At 46.6% G+C, this 19712-nt stretch overlaps 1 protein-coding gene across 3 annotated transcripts in view; it reads left to right on the top strand.

Moving 5' to 3' along the window:
- The window catches only part of TMEM242 (transmembrane protein 242), a 38062-nt gene extending 20724 nt beyond the window's left edge, over window positions 1-17338 (top strand). For 2 of the 3 annotated variants that reach the window (XM_084827922.1, XM_084827921.1), the window contains exon 4: window positions 9500-9900. In XM_084827922.1, coding sequence (XP_084684048.1) covers window positions 9500-9598 — 99 coding nt within the window. In that variant the 3' untranslated portion in view covers window positions 9599-9900. Of the gene's footprint in view, window positions 1-9499; window positions 9901-17280 lie in introns of those variants that run through there. The other variant, XM_084827923.1, reaches the window with a different exon arrangement.
- Window positions 17339-19712: the final 2374 nt, after the last annotated feature.

Here is a 19712-nt window from a genome sequence, read left to right as displayed (position 1 = left end):
TTCTTTTGGGCTGCATTAATAGAAGCATAGCTTCCAAATCCCAGGACGTACTAGTTCCCCTCTACTCAGCACTGGTTAGGCCTCATCTGCAGTACTATGTCCAGTTCTGGGCACCGCACTTTAAGAAGGATGCAGACAAACTGGAGAGGGTTTAGAGGAGGGCAACAAAGATGATCAGGGGACTGGAAACAAAGCCCTGTGAAGAGAGACTGAGAGAACTGGGCATGTTTAGCTTTGAGAAGAGAAGACTGAGGGGAGATATGATAGCGCTCTTCAAGTACCTGAAAGGTTGTCACAGAGAAGAAGGCCAGGATCTCTTCTCGATCATCCCGGAGTGCAGGACATGGAATAATGGGCTCAAGTTAGAAGCCAGATTCCGGCTGAACATCAGGAAAAACTTCCTGACTGTTAGAGCAATACGACAATGGAACCAATTCCCTAGGGATGTAGTGGGCTTTCCCACACTGGAGGCATTCAAGATGAAGCTGGACAGCCATCTGTCAGGGATGCTTTGACTTAGATTCCTGCATTGAGCAGGGGGTTGGACTCGACGGTTTTATAGGCCCTTTCCAACCCTACTATTCTATGATTCTGTTGTGAGTAGGCCCCTGCTGGGATGTGGACCCTTGGCAGATGCCCAACCATGCCTATCTTTGATGACAATCCCGCTTATGCATTTAATTTTTGAGCTTGATTCAGTAAGGATGAGCGTTGGATAAAACTAGATGGGATGGGCTATCCTGCTTCTGAATCTGGAGGTTCCATATAAGCTGTTATGACTAGCAGCTGTTGATAGACTTATCCTCCATGAATTTGTCAAATCCTCTCTTCATACGTTTCCTCCCCTCCACCTTACTTCAGTGTACCCTGCTGCTTTTTAAAGCAGTTTTCCCTCAGCCCAGCTGCAGTATCAGAAGTGACCTAGACAGGGAGAAAATTGCTTAAAGCAGTGAGGCTCAATGAGGTGGGACACAGTTTACTGTTGTCCTTTGCACTCCTGTGCAAGTGTGTGTGTGTGTGTGTGTTTAAAAAAAAGACAGTCCCCCAGCCCCACTTGAGATGTGAGCAAAGCAACTGTGTGTGTGTGTGTGTGTGTGTGTGGCTACCCCAACATGTACCCCAACATTGGGCTTTGAATATTTAACACTTAGACCAGTTTCTAGAATTATGCTTTTATCCTGGGCCATTAAGATAGCCTGTTTCATGAGGGTAACTTGGTATTTCCTGCATGCTCTGATAAGTAGTGTGACAGTGATCACATCTGACATGGGGCGGTGGGGAGGGGAATACAGAATCAACAGCATCTCCCTGTAATGCTTTCATCAAACCTAAGGCTTCCAGTTTTAGTAGAGAGCTCCCTCTCTCATTTTTATTCAGAATAGAAAAGAAGCACATAGTTTGTTTTTACTGCCACTCATGACTCTGGTTTAAAGAATCTCACTTCTTTTCACAGGGAAGCAAACTGTAAGCAGCTCTTAATATCACAAACATTAAACAGAGGCACTTCATGCCAGGGGGCAGCAATATTATTATTGTTATCATCATCATCATCATCATTCGAAGCCTGGACCAGGCAGGGGAAGGCAGCTGGGACATCGAACAGAGGCAGGTGGGCCAACTTACCACCTGATTGGCCCTGCCTGGGATTGTGTTGCAGCCAGTGAGAAGCCACCCCCCTGGCTGGAGCTGAAGAGGGAAAGAAAAACCTCCCTCAGGCTAATCACAGCTGATTCGAGCCGGCTGGGCCCGAGCTCCCTGTGAAGACTCTTATCTGCCCAGCTCTGACACATGTATAGCTGAGACCTGGGTGGGTGAGCAGGGAGGAGTTAGTCTCTCCCAGCTCTGCCCACTGGGGTACTTGGTTCAGCATAAGGGAAGACCTGACGGTTGGGGAGGGGGAGTTGCTGTGGTCTGTAGGAATTCCATCTCCCTCTGCAGGCTCTCTGTCCATGTGACTACTGGTCTGGAGTGTTTGCTCCTTGTGCTGGGCCAGCGGGACAGGTTGGGGACTCTGTTGGTGTACCGCCCATTCTGCTGCTGCTCAACAGACTCCCTATCTGAGCTGACGAAGGTGGTCTCTGATGCGCTGGTGCGATCCCCCAGACTGTTGGTTCTGGGGGATGTCAACATTTGCGCTGGGAGCACCTTGTCTGGGGTGGCACAGGATTTTATGGCCTCCATGATGACCATGGGACTGTCCCAACATGTCATCGGCCCGACGCATGTAGCAGGGCATACTCTAGACTTGGTTTTCGCAACTGGACATGGAGATGGTGGTCTGAAGGTGGAGGACTTTACATCAGTCCCCATGTCATGGTCAGATCATTACCTGCTGAGGGTTAGACTTACAGCAGCTTTTCCCCTCTGCAAGGGTGAGGGACCTATTAAGATGGTCTGCCCCCGGAGGCTAATGGATCCGGATGGCTTCCAGAGGATTCTGGGGAGGTTTCTGGCTGATATTGCGGGCTCTCCTGTAGAAACCCTGGTTGATGTGTGGAATGCAGAAATGACCCGGGTGGTTGACTAGATTGCTCCTGAGTGCCCTCTCCTGAGTAGAGCTCAAACTACTCCATGGTATACTCCAGAGCTAAGAGCGATGAAACAAAATAGGAGACAGCTTGAGTACAGATGGAGAAGAACTCCCAGTGGATGCAATCAAATGCTGGTATGTGCCTATGGAAACGTATATTCAGGGGCAGGGAGGGCGGCAAAAAAACATAATCTTGCTGCCTCTATTGAATCTTCTATCTGCCGTCCAGCAGAGCTTTTCAGAGTTGTCTGGGGGCTATCACATGCCGGCCCTAAGGACACTGTAGAGGGGCCTCCCTCTGAGGCCTGCTGCAATGCATTTGCTAGGCACTTCCAGGATAAGATCTCTTGCATCCGCCAGGACTTAGACTCCAGTGTTATAGCAGGTGAATCTGGTGAGATATCCAGAGCACAGCCTTGTTCTGTTCTCCTGGGTGAGTTTCAGTTGGTACAGCTCAAGGACGTGGACAGGGTGCTTGGACAGGTTTGTGCAACCACTTCCATACTGGATCCTTGCCCCTCTTGGCTGATAAAAACTGGCAGGGAAGGAACAGGTGGATGGGCCAGGGAGGTGATTAATGCCTCCTTTGCAAGAGAGAGTGGTCTAAGGCTACCTCAAGGAGGCAGGAGTGAGACCACTCCTGAAGAACCCCTCCTTGGACCCAGAAAATCTTAGTAATTTTAGGCCAGTGGCAAATGTTCCTTTCTTGGGCAAGGTTCTTGAGCGGGCAGTTGCCAACCAACTCCGGACATTCTGGGATGAGACTGGTTATCTAGATCCATTTCAGTTGGGGTTCAGGCCAGGTTTTAGCATGGAAACAGCCTTGGTCGCCCTGTATGATGACCTATGTCGGGAGAGAGATAGGGGGAGTGTGACCTTGTTGATTCTCCTTGATCTCTCGGCAGCTTTCGATACCATCAACCATGGTATCCTTCTGGGATGATTGAGCTGGGAGTGGGAGGCACTGCATTGCAGTGTTTTCGCTTCTGCTTGGATGGTCGGCTCCAGAAGGTGGTGCTTGGGGAATATTGCTTGGCCCCGTGGATTCTCCAGTGTGGGGTTCCACAGGGGTCAGTTTTGACCCCCATGCTTTTTAACGACTACATGAAACGGTTGAATGCGATCATCCGGAGTTTTAGGGCGTGTTGTCATCAGTATGCTGATGACACGCAGCTCTATTTCTCTTTTTCATCTTCTTCAGATATGCTAAATGCTGTGGATATGCTAAATCGGTGCCTGGCTGTGACAATGGACTGGAAGAGGGCTAATAAACTGAAACTTAATTCAGACAAGACTGAGATGCTGTTGGTGGGTGGTTCCTCTGACCAGATGGAGGGTGCTCAACCTGTTCTGGATGGGGTTGCACTCCTCCTGAAGGAGCAGTTTTGTAGCTTGGGGGTTCTCCTTGAGCCATCTTTGTCACTTGAGTCTCAAGTGGTCTCAGTGGCACAGAGTGCCTTCTACCAACTTCGGTTGGTGGCCCTGCTACACCTCTATCTGGACAGGGATAACCTGGCTTCAGTTGTCTATGCTCTGGTAATCTCCAAGTTAGATTACTGCAATACATTCTACGTGGGGCTGCCTTTGAAGACGGTTCAGAAACTGCAGCTCGTGCAAAATGCAGCGGCCAGATTGATAACGGGGACCAGACAGTCCGAACATAGACTAATTCTGACCCACTTGCACTGGCTGCCTGTATGTTTCTGAGCCTGATTCAAAGTGCTGGTTTTAAGCTATAAAGCCTTACACAGCTTGGGACCACAATACCTGACAGAGCACCTTTTCCGACACGAATCTACCCATATACTACACTCAACATCTAAGGCCCTCCTCCCACTGCCTACAGCGAGGGAAGCTCGGAGGACGGCAGCAAGGGAGAGGGCCTTTTCAGTGATGGCCCTGACGAGGCCCACCTGGTGCCAACATTGTTATCTTTTCGGTGCCAGGTTAAGACCCTTCTCTTCTCCCAGGCATTCAGCAGCATATGATAAGTTTTAATCGATCCTGGAATATCTTATGGTTATGGTTGTTTGCTTTTGAGATTGTTTGTTTGAAGTTGTTTTAGATATATATTTCTTTTGTGTATATTGTCTGTTCATGTGTTTTTTATGTAAATGGTTTTTAATCTCTCTATATTGTATTTTTAATGTTTTAAATCTTTGTAAACTGCCCAGAGAGCTCCGTCTATTGGGTGGTATAGAAATGTAATAAATCATCCGCATATTATTATCATCATCATCATCATCATTTCTATACTGCCCAACAGCCAAAGCTGTCTGGGTGGTTTACTTTCCAGGCACAGTTCAAAGTTCTGTTTTTACCCTATAAGCATGGCTTGGGCCCCCTCCATATCCGAGAATGCCTTCTCCCCTTTCATCATGAATTTTAAGGGCAATCGAAGGCATCTTTTTTACTGTACTATACACATGCCAAGTTCAGCCAGCAAAAGCAGACAGAGGCACATTTGCAGTGGCTGCCCCATAATTTTGGAGCATTGTTCTTCTAGAGGTTAATCAAAATCCAAGCCTGAATACTTTCCAGAAGAGCTATAAAACTTTCCCTTTGAGGCCTAGAATTCAGTAGTTTGTGTTAAACAGGTATGGGGTAATTTTTAAATTAGTTTTAATTACTATTTTATTCTGTTTTTATAATCTTGGTGTGTGTGTTTTTTTTAAAAAAAACTTGTTACTTGCCTTGAGCCCTAGGGATGAGGTGTAATAGAAACTGAGATAACTGAATAAATAAAAATTAAATAGAAGACTAGTAAACTTGCCAAGATCTGGGTTGGCCCCTGTAGAATTTCACAGAATAAAGAGGATATTCTTGGGGAGGGCAAACCCCTTAACATTCAAATAAACAAGCCTCTTTTTCTCCCCCCTCCATTCCGATTAGCATGAACAGATGCACAAATGCTGTGCAGTAGCATGATCTCGTTCTTTCATGTGATGTTTTGTCAGTGATGTACATTTAAACAGCAGTGTGCAATGAAAGATGCTTTTAGGACCCTTTGTTTTTGCCTACTGATGCAGGATTGTTAGGTTAAGATGAGAAAATAACTGTGATCTCTGTTTCAGGTTATTTGACCTAGTAAGAGTTGATAATATCCTTCTTAAGCCAAAAAGACTGGTGGTCTGAAAAGTGGAGTGTTTGCTCTGTGTGTGTGTATTGTTCCCCAAGAAAATCACCAGGGGCAACTTTTCTTTTTCTTCAGGCAGAGTGAAGAAAATAAAAGTTCTGCTAAGTGAAATTCACTTCAGAGAGTTGCCTTCACAAGTCAAATGTACTATGTTAGTCAAGTGTTGCATGTTACAAATAGTTCATACGCTAAGAAACAATATGCTCAGGACCAGCATAAGGAGTTGAGGATTGTCGGCCACCTGCAGAGGACCCAGCGGAAGGCTCACTGTCAACTCCAAGAGGCCCCTGGCTTTGCTTCTCTTCCTCTTGGGTGTCACTGCCTATTGGTTCATCTACTCCATGGGTAGGCAATGTGGTGCAGGCACCAATGTGTTCCCAGACACAGTTATTGGCGCCTGCCGAGGTGCCCTACCCCTCCCACTTAAAAACAAAAACATATTTTCTTACTGGCAACTGGGATCACTTCAAAGCAAAGTGAGAGCCTCCAGCCACTGCCATTTTCATTGCCCACCAGTGCCGCTGGGCTACACAGGCTCAGAGACATGCTTAGACAAAGAAGATGGCAGCCAGCTGCATACTTTCTTCTCCAGCACGCCCACCCACCAAGAAAAAGGAGGGGGAAAGGGATTCCTGTCAATTCTGTGTGGTAAGCTGCGGGGGAGACTAAATTGCGCAGTGTGGGGCTAGGGACAGCAGTGCAGGGGGACTAAGAAGAGCAGCCATAAGCCAGTTTGAAGGGGGGGGGTCAGGGAAGCCAGTGGGTCTGAAGGAACCAGCTGGGAGCAATGCCAGTGGTTGGGGTGGGATGCATGCCTCTATGTCTGAATGGATGAGGGCTGCATGTTTGTGTCTTTGGGGCAGGTTACTTGGCCTTTGTGCCTCCTATGGCAGCCATTTTGTGGTGGAGCCCAGGACAGTTTTTCATATTACCAAATGTGTCCACAGGCCCAAAAAGTTTGCTTATCCCTAATCTACACTTTCTGAGTGAGCAGGGACAAGAGCAAGGAGAAGGAGCCACAGGTTCTGCTTTCCTCACCCTCTCCCTTTGAGTGGCTGTGTGGATTGGGCCAGAGGAAGTGGGAAAGTGAATGGGCAAGGAGGATGGTACCAAGGTGGAGCCCCACCACCATCTTACAACCTAGAACTTGCACTGACTATAGCCCTGCTCAGATGTTAGCCTGAAAATGTAAACACATGAGAGCTTAAACTCCTTGCTCTTGTCCCTGCTCTGACATCAATCCCTGGGAAAATTCTGGAGCAGATGATAAAGCAATCTATCTGGAAGCACCTTGAAAACAATGCAGTGATTACTCGAAGCCAACATGGATTTGTCAAGAACAAATCCTGCCAGATGAATCTGATCTCATTTTTTGATCAGGTCACCTCTCTTGTGGACTGTGGGAATGCTGTAGACATAATATACCTCGACTTCAGCAGAGCTTTTGATAAAGTGCCCCATGATATCTATCCCGATGAGCAAACTAGCTCAAAGTGGGCTAGATGAAACAACGATCTGGTGGATCCACAGTTGGCTACAGAATCGGACTCAAAGAGTGCTTATCAATGGGACCTTCTCAAACTGGGGAGAGGTAATGGGTGGGGTACCGCAGGGCTCAGTCCTGGGCCCAGTGCTCTTCAACATTTTTATGAATGACTTGGAGGAGGTGCAGGGAATGCTGATCAAATTTGCAGATGACACAAAATTGGGTGGGATAGCTAATAATTTGGAAGACAAACAAAATTCAAAGTGATCTTGATAGTCTGAAGTGCTGGGCAGAAAACAACAGAATGACATTGAATAGGGATAAATGCCAAGTTCTACACCTAGGAATAAGAAACCAAATGCACAGTTACAAGATGGGGGATACATGGCTCAACAACACTACAAGCGAGAAGGATCTTGGCATTGTTGTCGATCACAAGCTGAGTATGACCCAACAATGTGATGTGGCTGCAAAAAAGGCCAATGCTCTTTTGGGCTGCATTAATAGAAGCATAGCTTCCAAATCCCGGGAAGTACTAGTTCCCCTCTACTCAGCACTGGTTAGGCCTCATCTGGAGTACTGTGTCCAGTTCTGGGCACCGCACTTTAAGAAGGATGCAGACAAGCTGGAGAGGGTTCAGAGGAGGGCAACAAAGATGATCAGGGGACTGGAAACAAAGCCCTGTGAGAAGAGACTGAGAGAACTGGGCATGTTTAGCCTTGAGAAGACTGGGGAGATACGATAGTGCTCTTCAAGTACTTGAAAGGTTGTCACAGAGAGGAAGGCCAGGATCTCTTCTTGATCATCCCAGAGTGCAGGACATGGAATAATGGGCTGAAGTTACAGGAAGCCAGATTCCAGCTGAACATCAGGAGAAACGTCCTGACTGTTAGAGCAATATGACAATGGAACCAATTCCCTAGGGTGGTGGTGGGCTTTCCCACAATGGAGGCATTCAAGACGAGGCTGGACAGCCATCTGTCAGGGATGCTCTGACTTGGATTCCTGCATTGAGCAGGGGATTGGACTTGATGGCCTTGTAGGCCCCTTCCAACCTTACTATTCTATGATTCTATGAACTGGGTAGGAGGAGGGGGCCACACACACTGGACCTGCCCCCTGTGTATGCCAGCCCCCACCCCATGTTGAACAGGAAGATCTGAAGGGGCATTCTGCTTGTGTTTCCTTGAATCCAAGTTGATTTCTCCACACAGTCGGAACCCTGATAAAGCAGGGTCCCCAATTGCAAAAGGAGCTCTACTTGCATCCAAGCAAATACAAGTAGAACACCCTTTCAGACCTTGCCACTCAATATGGAAAGCTTGGGGACATAGCAGGTGGGGGCAGTGTGCGCAGCCTATCCCCCTACCCATTTTAAGCTCTCATGCATTCAGGTGAGTGCTGGAACAGGACTTCTGTTAAACTGGGTTCTGTCACGCTAAGGTAAGAAGTAGCAGCCTAAGTCTTCTATTCAAGAATAATAAATCTGGCATGTTTGAAGCCCCAAAAGGTTCTTAGAGGACAAAATAAATGAATGTTCACTTTTTGCTAGTATCACAGGAAGATATGCATGCTATCCCTTCTTGCTATCTACTGAGTCCCTGTTTTATTTATTTATATTTATTTCCTGCCATCCTGGAATTCCAGGTAGTGTATATGGAGTTCCCAGACAGTCTCCCAGGACATAGACTAGTCTTCGACCCAAACCTACTTAGATTCAACAAGATTGAAGCCCCAACAACTCTCTCAGACTATGCCCTACCAAATCCCTACCTGTTGAAGAACTTTTTGGGCTTGAAATGAATTGGTTTTATTATTTTTGATAAGAGTTTTATACTGTAATTGTGGTAAGAGAATAGGAACATGCCATGAGCATGTGTGCCACTACCTCCCTCTTGTACAAACTTTTCCATCTGTTTCATGGTTTGCTTTAACCAAGGTGTAGCAATATGTATTTACATTTACCATGGTTAATGCTAACCAGATTTCCTTATAACCAGGACTTACAAAACTACTTCAAGCTCTGATTCTGAATTCTGGTTACAAGGGCTATCCTGGTTAGCATTAACCATGGTTAGCCCCAAAGATGTAATACTCATTATAATTAAAGCAAATGTTAGAATCCGGAGAGCAGTGTATGTATACATATAATTTTGTCCCTTCTTAGGATTAAGGAAAGAAAATAACATGTTGAGATAAAATACCTGTAAGCAGAAAACTGTGTTTCAAAGTTTCTCTTTTTCTTCACTTCAAAGAAAAAAATATTTATTTGATTAAGCTGAAGATGTATTGTGTCCCTGACTTTGATGTAATGGTGTTAAATTTATTTCTCTACCCTCTCTTGTAGATGAATGAATTTCGGAACAAAATTAAATCAGTATTTCCATCAGTTCCTAAAAATGCAGCACATCCTGTCGAATGGGAGGACATTCTGAAATCCAAGTGAATGGCATGTGGAGGAACTTTGACTGAACCTTTTAACATTATAGAGGAGTGACGTATATGTGTATGTGTGGAAATGTCATGCTCCAAGGGATTGGCCGGGGGAGGGGGTGCGGATGACTAATCACAGTCAACTGTATGCAACACAGCGTGCGCCTTGTTTTACCAGGCAAGAGTAAAATGTACTGTTTGATTGTGGTTGTTACCTCAGGTGGTGGTAACAGCTATAATAAATGTAGATGAGGACTTGTATGAAGAAGTTAATATGTTTCAGTAAAACAAAGACAAATCTCAATGGTAAGAATCAATATAATTACTTATGTTTATTATTTTGGGGAGGAAAGTGTAAATCAGACATAAAGGTTGTCACTCAGCTGTTCACCTAGGGGAAAAGGCTATTGCCACCACATGAAGAGATGGGTAACAGCACCCTCCTGTTCTCTCAGACACAGTGCAATACAATGGTGTTGAAAAGGTGATTGCAGTCAGTACTGTAGACCAAGAATATAAAATTTATTTATTTATTTATTAAATTTATTAATCGCCAATCTGGCCTGTCGGTCACCCAGCCACTCTGGGCGATGTACAACAATAAAAACAGTTAATACAATAAAATTCAACATTTAAAACATAACATTTCTAAAATTACCCTAGCCCACTCCAAATGCCTGCCTGAACAACCACGTTTTTAATGCGTGGCGGAAGCTCATTAAAGAGGGGGCATGGCGGAGTTCCCTAGGGAGGGAGTTCCACAGAGTGGGGGCCACCACAAAGAAGGCCCTCTCCTTCATCCTCACCAGCCCAGCTGTCCTGGCTGATGGGACAGAGAGAAGGCCATCCAAGGCTGATCTTGTTGAGCGGCCTGTCTGGTGTTAGTGGAGGTGCTCCTTGAGATAGGCTGGGCTGGAACCATATAGGGTTTTAAAGGTCAAAACCAACACCTTGAATTTGGCCCGGAAAACAACTGGAAGCCAGTGCAGCTCCTTCAGTACTGGAGTGATGTGATCTCGCCGGTGGCTGCCTTTAATCAGGTGAGCTGCCGCATTCTGTACCAGCTGCAGCGTCTGAACCGTCCTCAAGGGTAACCCCACGTAGAGCACATTACAGTAGTCTAAATGAGAGGAGACCAGGGCATGTACTACCGATAGGAGAAGATGGTCGGGAAGGTAGGGGTGCATCTGCCGTATCAGATGGAGTTGGTACAGCGCTGTCCAGCTCACAGCTGACACCTGAGCCTTCATGGACAGCTGGGAGTCTAAGATGACCTCCAAGCTGCAGACCTGGTCTTTCAAGGGTAACCGTATCCCATTCAGCACCAGGTCAACATCCCCCAACCTCCCTCTTGTCTCCCACCAAAAGTACCTCGGTCTTGTCAGGGTTCAGTTTCAGCTTATTCCTCCCCATCCAGCCACTCACCGTCTCCAGACATTTGGACAGGGATTCTACGGCCAACCTTGGTGAAGATTTGAATGAGAGGTAGAGCTGCGTGTCATCCTCATACTGATGACACCGCACCCCAAACCTCCTGATGATAGCCCCCAGCGGCTTCACATAGATGTTAAATAGCATCGAAGAAAGGATGGAACCCTGTGGCACCCCACAAGTGAGAGGCCACGGGTCCGAAACCTCCTCTCCCAGTGCTACCCTCTGGTACCTGCCGGAAAGGAAGGACTGGGACCACCGTAATACAGTGTCTCCAATGCCCAACCCCTCCAGGCGGTCCAGGAGGATACTGTGGTCAACGGTATCAAAAGCCGCTGAGAGGTCAAGGAGAACAAGGAAGGAGCATTCTCCCCTATCCAGAGCCTTCCTCATACCATCCACCAAGGCGGTTTCTGTCCCATTCCCAGGCCTGAAGCCCGACTGAAATTGATCTAGATAATCGGCTTCTTCCAAGTGTGCCTTCAACTGCATCGCCGCCACCCACTCAATCGCCTTGCCCCAAAATGGCAGATTCGAGACTGGGCGAAAGTTGTTCAGAACTTGGGGATCCAAGGAGGGCTTCTTTAAGAGCAGTTTTATCACTGCCTCCTTGAGGGCTTCTTTAAGAGCGGTCTTATCACTGCCTCCTTGAGGGCTGATGGTATCACTCCCTCCTCAAGGGAGGCATTCACCACTGCCTTGATCCCCTCACCCAGCCTCTCTCTGCAGCTCATAATGAGCCAAGATTGGCAAGGATCAAGTAAGCAGGTGGTCGGCCTTACAGATGAAAGCACCTTGTCCACTTCATCAGAAGGAAGAAGCTGGAACTGATCCCACAAAACCAGTGTGCCACAGACCGCCTCCTGCTCACTAACTGTATCCACAGCACACAGAATAACACTCTGAATCCAATCAATTTTATCTGCAAAGTGACTTGCCAAGGCCTCACAGGAGGCCTTAGAATGCTCCAGCGGTTCCAGAGCAACTGGACCGACCAGGCTCCGGACCACTTCAACAGCCTCCTGGGACAGCACTCTGCAGACGCGATAGAGACAGCATAATATTCCTTTTTTGCTGCCTTCACTGCCATGTGATAGGCTGAAGATACAGTTCTAGCCTGTGTCTGATCGCCTTTGGAGTGAGACTTCTGCCACCAGCGCTCTAGCCGTCTCGCCTCCTGTTTCAGAGCTTGTAACTGCGGATTGAACCATGGTGCAGCCCGAGCCCTGTTCGGGGGAAAGGGCATTTCGGAGCCACCCAATCTAATGCCCCAGTGATTGCGGTGTTCCAGCCACCCACCAGGGTCTCGACCGAGTGGCCATTGGCCTGCTCCAAAGAATCCCCAAGTGCGTTCAGGAATCCATTTGGATCCATAAGATGCCTGGGGCGGACCATTTTAATGGGTCCTGCACCCCTGCGGGGGGTTGTGGAACCGAGAAGTCCAACATCACCAGATAGTGATCTGACCATGACATAGGTGGTCAGATATACCCCTGACTTCCAGATCACTCTCCGCTTCTCCAGAAACAAACACAAGGTCTAGTGCATGACCAGCTACATGGGTGGGCCCAGTTGGAATATGGTGCAGCTCCCAGTAAGCCATGGTCCCCATGAAGTCCCCAGGTGCCCCTGTGAGGACGGCCCCCGAATGTACGTTGAAGTCCCCCAACACCAATAAGTTAGGGGACTGCACATGCACATCATATATGAACTTGAGCACACTCCGGGAGAGGGCGGAGGACAGGAAGGCCTGGTGTCCATGGGGTCACGAAGAGTCGGACACGACTTAATGACTGAACAACAACAACACGCACATGAGAGACCACCTCAAGCACCTTGGCCAGGGAGTCAGTCGTGCAGCGGGGTGAACGCTACACGAGCAGAATCCCCAGACTGCCCTTCGGGCCCAACCTCCAGTACATGCACTCTCCTTGGTCTCCTGGAGAGGGGGTCTGGTGAAGACCAAGGCCTCTGGATAGATAACAGCCACTCCCCCTCCCCATCCCCATCCCTCAGCTGCTGTGCATACAAAAATCCGGCTGGATACATGGCCCCAAGAGTTGGAGCAGCGGCCTCGGCCAGCCAGGTCTCCATAAAACATTCCAGGTCTGCACCCCCATCCAGGATCATGTCATGGATGAGGGAGGTTTTCTGGGTAACAGACCTGGCATTGCAGAGCAGCAAACGAAGGCCAGAAGATGGGGTCACGCCTCCCCCAGCCATCCTTTGGCTCTGGACAGGCCTGGAACAGGGGACGGATACTACACATCTCTACCTTGTTCCCCTTACCTGGCATGGCCTGCCCCTAGCGCTCCGCCAGCGCCTGCCACCCAGCCTCGGTATGTTCTGGCCCCCAACACTCCCCCCACTGCCTCCATCAGGTGGACACATGCCCCCTTGCTTCTGCCTATCAGGCAGGCTACCCACCCCTAAAAACACAACAGACTCCCCCCCCCCATTTAAAAACAATTTTAAAATCCCCTTTAAAAATAATGCCAGGCAGGAGTCCACGGTGGTGGTGGTGGTGGTGGTGGTGGTGGTGGTGGTGATGGTGATGGTGATGTTGATGGTGATGGTGATGGTGGCAGCAGCAGCAGCAGCAGCAGGCACGCCTCTTCCCCGGTGGTGGTGGTGACTTCTCCTGCAGGCCCTGGCTCTCCCAGGCCACCTCAGCCAGCAAGCTTATGTAGCCCCTCCAGGAAGGGGCAGGTGGAACAGTCAGCACAGCTGGCTCAGTACCTGGGGGCCTGGTCCTGCAGGGAATGGTGGTCCACCAGGCAGAAGTCCACGGGGAAGGGCTGGTGTTGGTGATGGCGGCGGCAGCAGGCGCAGCAAATCAGGCACGGCAGCAGCGGGCACACCTCTTCCCCGGTGGTGGTGGTGGTGGCTTCTCCTGCAGGCCCTAGCTCCCCGGCTCATAAAATGCCTGTTGGATCAGCACCAGCCATCAAAAGCCAGAATGATTAAAAGTCTTTCTCACCGTAGCAGAGATGCAACGTGATGGTTTTGACTGGCACAGTTCATTTCTGACTTCAGTCACTGGCCAAGCAGCCAAAGGAAAAGAATTAACTAGACCCTGTGGATTGTTTCACTTGCTCAAAGGTCTTTGGTGGAGCACAGTTTGGAGCAAAACCTTGCTCTTTTGATTGAGCACTGACATTTTCCTGGATTGCAGTGATTGGGAATGGCATGCTACTTTGCCTCCTGCCTATTGTGAAGCATATTGAGATGAACTGTGAGAGTTAGAGAGTTGTCCAAAGAGAAGGGCAAAGATAGAGATAAAGAACCGAACTCCTTTGAGCTCTAGCATGACTTGTAAGGGGGAAAAGTAGTAACATAGTAATGTTATCCGGGATAGTAATGGTTAGTAAATAATGCCCCTGTGCTGAGGGTGTTCTGGAACAGACAAGTAGAAGCTGCAAGTAATATGGACAGCAGATCTCTGTTTTACGGTTTCCTTAAAACAAACAGAACTGGCCTTTGTTGGAAATGAGGGCAGAATCCAGCTAGTTTCTCTCCACCAACAGAATGCTTCTGTCAGCAGGTCAGGGAGAGGCACAATTTTCAGCGATTTCCCTCCCCACTGCAGCCCCTAACAGACCACAACTCTGTTCCAGTGAGTCCTCCAGCCCTATGGAGCAGATTTGTGGGGAGCGGGGCGGGGCAGCAGTGGGGAGTGTGAATTGCTGAAAATCACATTTCTTCCCATTCTACTGATGAAGCCTTCCATCATCGGCGGGAAACTAGTTGGATTCACCCAGTATACCATCCTAGACCATTTCTCTTGATTTATCCAGAAAGGCTGTATCCTATGTTCCTGTTTTGTTAAAGCAAAGGAACCAACTCAGAGAGCGAAATTCAGTGGCAATATGAGCTCATCCTAGTTTCATTTTGAGTTTTTTTTTAAGAGTCCCAAGTAGGTGTATGGGTGAATTTTAGCTAAGAGAAAGTATGAGTCAACAACAGCATGGACATTTTAAAACTAGTTCTAAAAATACTGCTTTAAATGTATGCCATTTAAAGGCTGCCATCTGGGGAAAATGGTTGTTTTAGCAATTAAAAGGTATTTGACAGAAGTTTTTTGTTTTTGCTTTTGTGGGTGTCCCCCCCTCCACTGCCATCCACTGTTACTTTAGTTAATAGTCTCATGCATTTAAAAGCTAATGCTATCTTTTATGTAGAGCACTCTCTGAATGTTCTTGGTTATGAAAAAACAGGAATGATAGAAAGTTTCAACTTTGCTTCCCTTGCTGTCATTAAGGGAAATCACATTTATCTACTGGAACATTAAGAAGTGTAATCATCCTATTAACCAGGGAGACATTTTTCACAGACTTAAAAAGGAATATACTGCATGTTATATTCCCATAAGCAATCCATTTCATTGATTTCGAGCACTCCAAACTTAAAGCAAGTTGTTTTCCTGGTCATGTCCATGTAATAATATTATAAGAGATTTAAAAATCTTTATTTAGTATATTGGAGCCATTTTAAATCCTGAAACTATGAACTTCACTGCACAAAACGGCTTTAGTGTATCAAGCAGAAAAAAAGAAACAAGCAAATGTTGTTTACACTGATTTTTCCATGCATGCAAAATCATTTCCTTGGTCCAGTATCACTGCCATGTGGTATGTGGTGTTTTGTTTTGTTTTCCAAACAGAGAACAGGTCCATTCATTAAAGTGTAAGTGGGCCATTTGTTCTCATTCCACCCCAACATGTTCCACACGCAGTTGGAGGTCAAGAAAGGTCATAGGAATAAATAATTCAAGGTCCCGCACCTACCTAATTCTAGGCCACAAAAGTATAATAGAAAGGAGGGACCATAACTCAGAGCACATGCTTTGCATAGGAGGGCTTCAGCGGTAATAGAACTTTATAGTACTTCATAGAAGTAGTTCAGTGGTAAAGCATGTGTTTTGCATTAAGAAGATCCTAGGTCCAGCCCTGGTGGCCTCTCCAGTGAAAAGGATCTCAGGCAGCAAGAGAGAACTGCACTATTTATAGCTCTGTGGTTCTTTTAATATGACCACTCAAGCTGAAATTTGAAGTGAAGAATGAATCAGGGTTGGTGGAGGTAGAGGGGCTGCTTAACCTCTCCCCCTCACACCATTTTCCAGTGAAAGTCACCCCCCACACAAAGAAAAATATGCAGGCACTCTTATCTTTTTGTTTGTGAGGGATAAAAGCAGCTGGGTGTGTGTACCTAGTTTTCAGCAGAAAAACGGCACAAGAGTAAGAACACCCACTACCACCCTGCCTCCGCCAATCTTCTGCTCCTAACTGCAGCCTCAGTGGTTACATTTGTTTTTAAAACCCTGTAGAATTACGTATAACATGCAGTTCCATTCTGAGACCTCGAGAGGCAATGTTAGAGGAGACAATACTTAACTAAACAGATCATTGATGGATATTGGTATATCACAGACTTCCAGAATCCATCTATGATTCTAAAGGGAGCCAGCTGCAGGGAGGTGAGGGAGAAGGATGCAGCCAGGGTGTTATAGGCAGGACTGGAAGAAGGCATGGATCTGGGTGCCTGGTGGGTATGGAGCTTCTGCAAACTATCAGATATTAGGAACACCTCCCCCTCTGGATATGGGAATTGTGACAGGTTTGGAAAAAACTAGGATAAAATTGTTCACCTTGTATGATTCTATGGGTGAAATTAGCACATGACAAATCTTAAAGGAAAGCAACTCTTTTCTACACATGGCACTCAAGCGATTACGATAATAGCCAATGGCACAACTGGATTCAGGAAAAGACTGACCCAAGTTGTAATCCTTTCCCCTCCACTTTCCAAATTTAGGTTCAGGCTGAGAGAGTAGCTTGCCTAAGGCTACCTTGTGACTTTGTAGCAGATTTGAACCAGAAAATCACTGCTTTCTAGCTTAGTGGTTAGGTTCTGCACTCCACCCGCTCTTCACCCATTCCCAGCCAAGTGGCGTTATATGTGTGAATTTACAATAAAGTTGCAGTCTGTTCTTTCCCCCAAACAGTATGGGTAGAGAGTGTTTTTAATATAACCTTATACATCACAGCGTTGCTCTACTGCAGGCAAAACAAATTGTATGACCCTTTGAACGGTATGAGAGGAAAAATATAGTTGACTTCTTGCAATACAGGAGTGCTTGCAGATGAGGCTTTTATTGTGCAATCACCCTGCCTCATTCACATAATTTTACAGGGGGTCCAGAAGATGCTGTTTTCTATTTGTAACCCTCCCATATCTCCCCCTTTCTGTTCTTTTTCTTATCAGAAAAAAATCTGTTAAGGAGGAAAAGAAAGAATAGCACACAGTGCCTTTTGCTTGGTAGCAATAGGAGCCCTTCTTCTAGAAGCACGACAGATCCATGTGACAGAACCAGATGAGGGTCCGCTGTTGTCATGATGCAGCCATCATGCAGTCATCAAACTGTTTTCTCTGAAGAAATCTTACTGGCTTCAACGGGACTGTTTTGAACTAGGTGGTTCGAGGTCAGCAGTAATTGTTTCCACAACATTTGATTGCCCTAATTAAAAAGTTTCTAATCACAGAAAGCTTGTGGAACTTTATAAATACATGTTTTTAAAAATCTCAAATGATTTTAAAGCCTCCCAAATCGTCATGTTGTGGCAAAAGATCACATCAACTGAAAAGGTGTCTGTTCTTATTAGCAATTTGGTTTTAAATTAAAGTAGTTAAGAGAAAATTGGTATAACCTTGTCCATGCTTTTTAGTGAACATGTTAAATTTTTTTGGTTGCTTTGTAATGGAGATTATGAACAGTTTTCAGTGGAGTACTCATCAACAAGCAAACATTATAAGGCTGGTGTAACATTCATAGGTATACATTTAACAAAAATGTTAAATTAGGGTTTTAGCTTTAAATGTCGCAAGAGAAAAATGAATTAGTCCTTACGGGGATTTCACCTTTTTTCAACTTTTTTTTCTGGTGGAGGGTGATAATTCACTGGAAAATGTGATGGTCTGCGAATACAAGCAACATTTTGGAGTCTGATTTCCTCAGAGGGGTTTCACTAGGGATGTCAGAGAATTCCGCCACGGATCTCGGGGAGGCCGAATGCCAGCGCATTCGGGCCCCCGAAATCGGTGGCGGAACGGTCTGACCCCCTGGGACGAGACTTACCTGGGGCGGATCTTCCTGGTGGCGGCGGCTCCGGTGGCGGCTCCGGCGGTGGTGCGGCGGCAGCTGGTCTTCTGACCAGCCGCTGCCATTTCCAGTTAAAAAAAAAAAAAAAAACGTGATAGGCTACGTAAAGATTTACGTAGCCTATCACGGCTAAGTTAAAAAAAAAAAAACATGATAGGCTACGTAAATGTTTACATAGCCTATCATGGCTGACTTAAAACAAAAACAAAAAACAATGCGCGTACGCAAATGGCGGCGGCCGTGGGCACCGCCATTTGCGTACGCGCGTTGTTTTTTTGGTTTTTTTTAAAGTCAGCCGTGATAGGCTACGTAAATCTTTACGTAGCCTATCACGTTTGTTTTTTTTTTAACGTAAACATTTACGTAGCCTATCACGGCTGACTGCAGGGACGCAAACGGCGGCGGCTACAGCCGCCGCCATTTGCATCCCTGCTAGCCAGCAGCCGGATGTCCGGCTGCTGGCGGAGCCGGCCAGCGGCTCCGCAGAATCCCTGCGGAGTATAGCCAGCCGGCCGGCCAGGATTCCGGGGGGGGGAGGAATGGAGCGCCTCCCCCCCGTCCAGGATTCCAGGGGGAGGGATGGAGCGCCTCCCCCCCCCATCAACATAATCCGCGAAAGGTAAGTGCCTTTCATACATCCCTAGGTTTCACTTGTAGAGCATCCACATGAAGAGTGGAACAGCAACTGTTATGCCAAGCCAGTGATGGCAGCTTGTTAGTACTTCCCCTTCCTAGAGATTCCATACTGTTTCCCCTCACTTTAAATTTGTGCTAAAATGGCTTTTGGAAACTACATCAAAATTTTGCATGGGAGAATTGAAAGAATAAATATGGCTGTTTGGGTTCTTTGTCACTTCCTCCTTTTTCCCTGTGGTTCCTACATGGTATTTTTATGTAGCTTTATACACAGATGTTACTTTCACCTGTATTTTGTACACACACACCTCAGTTTTTTCAAGGCAAATCCAGATATAAGCTGAAACATGGGGAGTCTCATTATTCAGACCAGTACAACTGGAAAGCTGTCTGAAGCTTTATTAGCAGGTAGAGTTTGATCTGCTCCATACCTAGCTATACTTCATGCTATAGGTGAAAAAGCAAGAACTCTCCATAGTAAATAGGAGCTTAGCTGAAACTCTTACCTCTTAAACTGACCACAGTAAGACCAAATCCTCTTGAGCAAATAATTCCATTAAAATAAGAGTTATTCTGAGTTATTCAAAGGTGCTGGCACTATTGACTTGCACTAGCGTAAACCAACACTTGAGTAATGTCACAAGCGCAATGGGAAAAAGTGATGATCTGTTGCTGAACTTTGGCAGCAAATCGTCACTTTTTCCTATTGTGCTACTTATGTTGGGTAAGCGTTAGTGTATGTCATTAGCACTAATGCTGTGACACCACTGGATAAGACCCACTGTGTGTGATCTATTCTAGAAGTAGGGAAATGTTTGAGCCCAGCTATTTGCTTAACTGATATGTAAGAGATTGTCCTAGTAACTCTACCTCGGTCTATTTGATATGTATGAGGTTTTAA

The sequence above is a fragment of the Heloderma suspectum genome, chromosome 1, assembly GCF_057233095.1.
Source record: "Heloderma suspectum isolate Gila_16-S chromosome 1, 16-S_ref, whole genome shotgun sequence".
NCBI classification, from domain to species: Eukaryota; Metazoa; Chordata; class Lepidosauria; order Squamata; family Helodermatidae; genus Heloderma; species Heloderma suspectum.
This window is presented reverse-complemented; position numbering and strand designations above follow the sequence as displayed.